Source organism: Zeugodacus cucurbitae, chromosome 3, assembly GCF_028554725.1.
Source record: "Zeugodacus cucurbitae isolate PBARC_wt_2022May chromosome 3, idZeuCucr1.2, whole genome shotgun sequence".
Lineage (NCBI taxonomy): Eukaryota > Metazoa > Arthropoda > Insecta > Diptera > Tephritidae > Zeugodacus > Zeugodacus cucurbitae.
Genome location: NC_071668.1, coordinates 1,958,637 through 1,965,952, shown reverse-complemented (window position 1 = coordinate 1,965,952; position 7,316 = coordinate 1,958,637). Strand labels below are relative to the sequence as shown.

The window sequence follows — 7,316 nt, the reverse complement described above, 5'->3', positions numbered from 1 at the left end:
ATTGTTATTTTGCAGTTCTCGATATCCATCTTTCCTGGGCAATCTGTTCATACTGAGTGTGAAGATCTCGCTTGATAGTGCCTGTCGGTCATGGTAATTGTTTCGCTTCAGAATCGCCCTGTGAAGTTTTTATTTTTGTCAGCTCGTGAGATTTTTCGTTTCCGAAAATGTTCCTGAGTGCGTGAACCCATTTTGTGGAGTTTTTTTGCCAGTGAGCTCAAAGCCTTCCTGCAGTTATTGACCGCGCTCGAATAAAGCTAACACTGCCGCCTGGCTGTATGTGTAAATATTCACTTTCTCTATTATCTCGTAGTTGCTCAATAGAGCATCACAGGCTTCCTCTATTACAACTACTTCCGATCCTTCGGTATATATTGATATAGTGCTCTCCTCTTCAACCACAACTCTTCTCCATTCCCGTCTAGAGAGTTATCCTCACTTGGATGTGACTATTGAAATCCAACTTTGGGAGGATTAGTCTGTTTTATTCGGTATTGAAATAAACTGCTTCAAGATTTCGCTGTGTCCATAACTTTGCGATTCTAGCCACCTCGCTCGTTTATTCTTATAGAGAATAATTTCCTAATGAAAACTTCTATTGGCAGTTGAAGCAGGGTTACCTTAAGTTCATCGGTAGGACCCAACCTGAAGGCTTCGGTAACGCCCGCGCAGGCTCCTCTCTGTATTCCATTTAACTTTTAATGAATTATTTCTCTAACGCTGGCCCCCACACTAGTGCTCCGTATATAAGGATTGGTGTAATGACGGCACAGTACATCCACATGATTATACTCGGTTTTCGGTCCCAATTTCTGCTGAATATTCTCTTGCAAGTATAATATTTTCTTGTTGCAATAAAATGTTATTTCGTAAACTTGAGTCTATATCAGTGATCAGTGTGTTGGCAGGGAACACAATTCACCCAACCGTTCACACGTTCCATGAATTCGCAATGGACTTATTTCAAGGTTAGAGGTCACATTAGCGAATTGGTTTACGCCCTCTTTCTTTAATTATAGGGTAAACACACAAATTTGCATCGTTTAGAAGTTGAATTGGCTCTAATGACTTCCGCCAGGTATTTAAAGGCGATTCGCAGTTACAATTTTGTCTTAAGTTACTTGTTCTTCAACTGACTCGGCTCAATCATTCGCAAAATGGTGCGACAACTCGATACAAGGGCGATCTTTACGCGACTCTTCCTCACTTGGCGTGTACTCGGTATCATAGATTGGCCATTTCATAGGCATCTGCGCTTGGTCTATGACATTCTGATGAACACCGTTGTCACCTTTGGCTTTACTGCACATCTGGTGTTGGGAATTATTTTGAGCACCAATCAGGATCAGTTCTTCACAAATTTGGTCATGGGTATTGCAAGCGTTTCTTGCCTCTTCAAACATATGTTGTATCGCTTTCGAATGGAGGAAATGCAGAGAATAAATGAAATTTTTGGCCAACTCGACGACCGTGTGCGCACCAAGGAGGACTACGATTACTACAAGCGTCTCATGGAACGACCATGCAACTTTATGGTGAACTTCTTCACACGCTGCTACTGTGCGGTCAGTATAACGGCTTTGACTACTGCCTTAGTCACTGGAGAATTGCTTTACCCTGCCTTCGTACCGCTACAATGGCGGACGTCGGTTTTCAAATACGCTGTAAGTCTACTCTTCCAGTTCGCCGGGATTTCTTTACAAGCTGTGCAGAACATAGCAAACGACGCATATGGACCGGTGGTACTTTGTATGCTCTCTGGGCATGTGCATCTGCTGTCGAACCGAGTGTCACGCGTTGGCCACGATAAACCCAATAATGTGGAGGACAATTATAAAGAACTCTCCTTGTGCATTGAGGACCACAAATTGTTGATGAGGTATTATTTACAATTCAGTGTTTTCGAAGATTTTTGTGATTTTCTTGTTTCGCAGCACAACAACGGCAGTGGAACGCATGGTCTCGGCTAGCTATCTGGTGCAATTTGGCAGCGTTGGCATCAACCTATGCTTAGGGCTAGTTTATTTGCTATTTTTCGCCGATAACTATTTCGCTTACGTTTACTATACGATTCATATAACCGCCATTATGATTGAGTTATTCCCTTTTTGCTACTACGGCAGCATGTTGGAGTTTGAGTTTTATGATTTGTCTTATGCGATTTTTAGCAGCAACTGGCCAATGCAGCCACGCCCATTCCGCCGTAATATAGTGAATTTTACAGAGTTAACACTAAGGAATGTCACTTTGTATGCCGGCGGTATAGTTCGTATTAATCTCGACTCATTCTTCGCTACATGCAAAACGGGATATTCATTCTTCACCGTTATTCAAAGCATGAAGTAGAGGTGTCTCAAAAGTTATAAAAAATATTGATTAGTTTCTTGTAGAGTAGTGATGAAGTGAAACACAATAAAAATTAGCACCATTTAATTATATTCGAGTAAATTTTTCAATACAGCGAACATATTCTTACTTTACTTTATAGCCGGTAAATTTGAAAATTATTGATATACATTGATTCTGCAAGCTTGCAACGACTGGCCTTGAGATTAATTGATGGTTATTGCAAAAGCCAGACGAATGGCTAATCCGTTGGAATAATTAGTATAAGCGATATCAAGACTCATCTCCTTTGTACTTCCTCTTGATGATCTTCTCCGACGATATTCATTAGCTTCTTCACAGCCAGCCTGCTTGCATTGCAAAGTCAAGGTTGATTTATGTTAAACAGCATGATGACAACTGGACCTACGTTTGATTGCAAATTAAGTGATGGGAGTCCAGGCAAATCTAATAATTTTAAAAATGCTGTGGGACAGTTGGCTGGGTCATCCTGGTTTGTAAATAATCAACTCTCCTGGAAGGAAATTCAAAATTGTCGTATTGAGATCATCGACATTTTTGTTTTTTGTCGCCAATATTGCTCGTTCACTCAGCCAATTATCGTTCTTATATTGTAGTTTTATTTAGAATTAGCCGACCGCTCCGGCTTCGCACGGCTTTGAACAAATATTTCAAAAGTTATAAGTTTTTACACACGCTTCCATACATATATATATATTTCCCGTTTCTTGCGTGGGTTCATTTAAAAAAGTAAAATTAAGAAAATTCGAGCATGAAATTATATTTTATTTGTAATGAGCTAAATCTTGCCCTCTAGTCTTTAGTGTCCGATGAAGATAGCGGAATAAAACGTTACACCAATATCGATAACGATTACAGGAAACGGAAGTCTTATAACGGAAGCGGATACAAGCCGAAGTCTCCCATGAACAGGAAACATTTATGTTAAGCCCTGAAGCCGACGCTGCTTCATTCACTAAGCACTTTCTGTAGAAGGGACGTTTCCTGTGCAATTTCGCTTTATATCGAACAACCGTTTCTGGTAAAATCTTTCCGGTTGCTTCATTTCCGGTTCCGGCACATCATTCCCATATCTGGTTCCATCGGTTATCCCATATCTTGTTTCAGTTGGCTCATTCCGTTTCCGGATGCCCCACTTCCAGTTTCAGTAACCAATATTCAGCCACTACATTTCCGGTTCCGGCAATATCGTTATCCATATCCGTTTCCGGATGCCCCATTTCCGGTTCCGGTAACATCATATCCGGTTATCCCATGAGGTCAATGACCCCACCCAGATCACGTGATGTTACATCAAGGTCACGTGATATTTTTGTTTACATTTTTGAGTGAGGTCAATGACCCCACCCTGATCACGAGTGGTAGTTACAAGATCACGTGATAATTTTGTTTACAAGTCATTGACCCCGCCCAGATCACGTGATGTCCTTACAAGATCACGTGATATTTTTGTTTACATTTTTTAGTGAGGTCATTGACTCCGCCCAGATCACGTGATGTCAATTCGAGGTCACATGATATTTTTGTTTACAGGTTAATGACCCCTCCCAGATCACGTGATGTCAATTCGAGGTCACATGATATTTTTGTTTACATTTTTAAGTGAGGTCAATGACCCCGCCCAGTTCACGTGATGTCACATCAAAGTCACGTGATATTATTTTTTACAGGTTAATCACCCCACCCTGATCACGTGATATCGTTTCAAGATCACGTGATATTATTGTTTACAGGTTAATGACCCCACCCTGATCACGTGATATCGTTTCAAGATCACGTGATATTTTTGTTTACATTTTTGAGTGTGGTCTTTGGTGTCCGATGTATTTCACTCGGATTATGAAGTGAGCTTGTATATTTCTAATATTTTGACGATTTTCAGTTTCAGATAAAGATTCTCCTGAGTCTTTTTAGTTTAGATTTAGCAATAGATATAGCCTATGTTACTCGAGGTGAATGCAGCTTTCGAATGGTGAAAGAAATTTTGAAATCGGCACAGATTTTGGTCTTGTTTCATATAATTTCATTTGCGCTTATATAAATGTATAAATAATATGATATGGGAAAAAGAAAAATACTGTTTATACGGTCTTTTTTCAACTTTTGAACCTTCCCTAGGATTCCACAATTATTTCAAGACAAAGGTAAGATAAATCTGTACAGACGTTTTCGAGTTGCAGCGACAGAATACTTATTATTTTCCATTTCTTTTGGTTCTAAAGTATTTGTTTTTAAAAATTAATAAAAGTCACCCCTACGAGTACCTCCCTCTCTCACATTTAATTAACTTTACAATATGTATCCTTTTCGCAAAGTCCCTAACGTCAACACTTCATGAATTCGCAATGCACTTATTTCAAGGTTTCAGTTCACATGAGTGAATTGATTTACGCCCCCTTTCCTTAATTATAGGGTAAGCAGACAAATTTGCATTGCCAAGAAGTTGAGCTCTAATGACTTTTTCTGGGTATTTAAAGGCCACTCGCAGTTATAATTTTGTCTTAAGTTATTTGTTCTTCAACTGGCTCGGCTCAAACGTTCGCAAATGCTGCATCAACTGGATACAAGGGCAATCTTTACCCCAATCTTCATCCATTGGCGTGTACTCGGTATCATCCATTGGCCATTTCAAAGGCATCTACGTTTGGTCTATGATATTCTGCTTAACACAGTCGTCACCGTTTGCTTTCCCCTCCATCTGATAGTGGGAATTATTTTCAGCACCAATCAGGAGGAGTTCTTCACAAATCTGGTCATGGGTATTGCAAGCGTTTCTTGTGTCTCCAAACATTTGTTCTATCGTTATCGTATTCCGGAAATGCAGAGGATAAATGAAGTCTTAGCACAGCTCGACGATCGCGTGCGCATCAATGAGGACTATGATTACTACAAGCGTCTAATTGAGCGACCATGCAACTTTATGGTGAACTGCTTCACACGCTGTTACTTTGCAGTCAGCATAATGGGTTTGATTACGGCCTTAGTCACCGGTGAGCTGATTTATCCTGCCTTCATTCCGCTACAATGGCGGACGTCCGTTTTCAAATATGCTTTGAGTCTATCCTTCCAGTTCATTGGAGTTACGCTACTAGCTGTGCAGAATATAGCAAACGACGCATATGGACCGGTTCTACTTTGTATGCTCTCCGGGCATGTGCATCTCCTGTCGAACCGTGTGTCACGCGTTGGTCACGATAAACCCGACAGTGTGGACGACAATTATAAAGAACTCTCGTTGTGTATTGAAGATCACAAATTGTTGATGAGGTATTATTTATTTACAGTTCACTTTATTCGAAAGTTGAAATTTTTGTGATATCTTTCACAGCACCACAACGGCAGTGGGACGCACTATCTCCGCTAGCTACCTAGTGCAATTTGGTGGCGTTGGCATCAACCTCTGCACTGCGCTAGTTTATTTGTTATTCTTCGCCGATAACTACATCGCTTACGTATACTATTCGATTCAAATAACTGCTATGTTGATTGAGCTATTCCCTTGTTGTTACTACGGCAGCATGTTGGAGTGCGAGTTTCATGATTTGTCTTATGCGATTTTTAGCTGCAACTGGCCGTCACAACCACGCCCATTTCGTCGTAATATTGTGAATTTTACAGAGTTGACCCTAAGGGAGGTCGCCTTGTATGCCGGCGGTATGGTTCGTATTAATCTCGACTCATTCTTCAGTACTTTGAAAACGGGATACTCATTCTTCACCGTTATACAAACCATGAAGTAGAAGTGGTCGATGAGAGGAGTGAAGCATATATCTGCATTTTAACATTTTATTTAAAAAGATCTAATTAACTGTTCATTAGTTACTTGTAGTTATTGTGTTGAACATAAAATTAATAAAATTAAGCACGGTAGACTAATAGAAATCTTTGATTTTGTTAACAACATTCGCATCTAACTGTAAAATTGTAAGCATTTCCCTGGACGTGTCTTTTATTCTCTTTCATCCAATATTCGACTAGTGTGAACATTCTCGCTATATTTAAAGCCATCTTGTGTGAACACAGTGGACGTTAGTTTCTAAAAACTGGAAATCAAAATTTTTGAGTTTTTGTTTCCATTCAAATAATACAAATTAAAGTAATTTTGGCTTTTTATTTCAGTTTAATGTGCTCTAGGGCTACTACTATATCTAAGTGCTGATAATAAGAACACCATCTCGATGTGGTCTCTACTTAATATTCATTAAAACGAAAACCATTTTGCAGGTGGCTCTGAATGAAGTTAAATGTGTGTTTATTATGTCTCCAGCAGTAAGCGTGACCGAGGAGAACTGAACCAATTGAGTATACCAAAATACATCTTGCGGTAAGTAGAATATTCTAAAACAAATCAATAAGTCTTGATTTCGGGAAACGTTTAGACAGAATGAATCCAAACTAACCTCAACAGCTTGTTCATTCGTTCACTTCCTTTCCATGCTAGGCAAGTGTCTTCGATTCATTATATTCAACCTCCGAGACACGCATGGCCAGCAAACACACCTGACCAGACATCACACACATCTCTCTCTCAACTCTTATTGAAATAATCACGCTCCTCTTGCGCCACAACTCGCTCATCCAGTTCCTTTAGTAGATGCTGCATTTGGCGAATTTTCGGCAACTTGTACCCAACGAGATAAGATAGATTTCTAGCTGTTATATTTATGACCAAATTCTTTGAGACCGAATGTCAGTTGAATGGGATAGAATATTGTGATGAATATATTCACCATTATGTCGCAGAGTTTTATGTACCATTCCTTGGAATTGACCGAAATGACCAACAGCTTCCAGCACAACCAGAAAAGGTCGAGACGCACCACAGTGTCCACCGGTGCTTTAACGGTTGACGTGAAAACCATGCCTTCGCAAAATAAATTTCTTTGTTTTTGAAGAAATCTGATTAAAAGTTGAATGTAGTCTGCTAATTTAATTGAGACGACGTGTGC

At 39.8% G+C, this 7,316-nt stretch overlaps 2 protein-coding genes and 1 pseudogene across 2 annotated transcripts; 2 read left to right on the top strand and 1 right to left on the bottom strand.

The window, feature by feature from the left end:
* Nucleotides 1–1,115: 1,115 nt before the first annotated feature.
* On the top strand, nt 1,116–2,346 carry LOC128920311 (odorant receptor 33b-like). The gene is made up of 2 exons (XM_054227383.1): nt 1,116–1,879; nt 1,935–2,346. Exons 1-2 carry the CDS (start codon nt 1,158–1,160, stop codon nt 2,344–2,346), a joined length of 1,134 nt encoding a protein of 377 aa, XP_054083358.1. The 5' UTR covers nt 1,116–1,157.
* A 2,557-nt stretch (nt 2,347–4,903) lies between these two features.
* LOC114805287 (odorant receptor 33b-like) lies at nt 4,904–6,107 on the top strand. The gene is made up of 2 exons (XM_054227382.1): nt 4,904–5,634; nt 5,696–6,107. The coding sequence occupies exons 1-2, from the start codon at nt 4,913–4,915 to the stop codon at nt 6,105–6,107; spliced, it is 1,134 nt and encodes a 377-aa protein (XP_054083357.1). The 5' UTR covers nt 4,904–4,912.
* Nucleotides 6,108–6,870: 763 nt separating this feature from the next.
* Nucleotides 6,871–7,229, bottom strand: LOC114805278 (odorant receptor 33b-like; annotated as a pseudogene).
* Nucleotides 7,230–7,316: the final 87 nt, after the last annotated feature.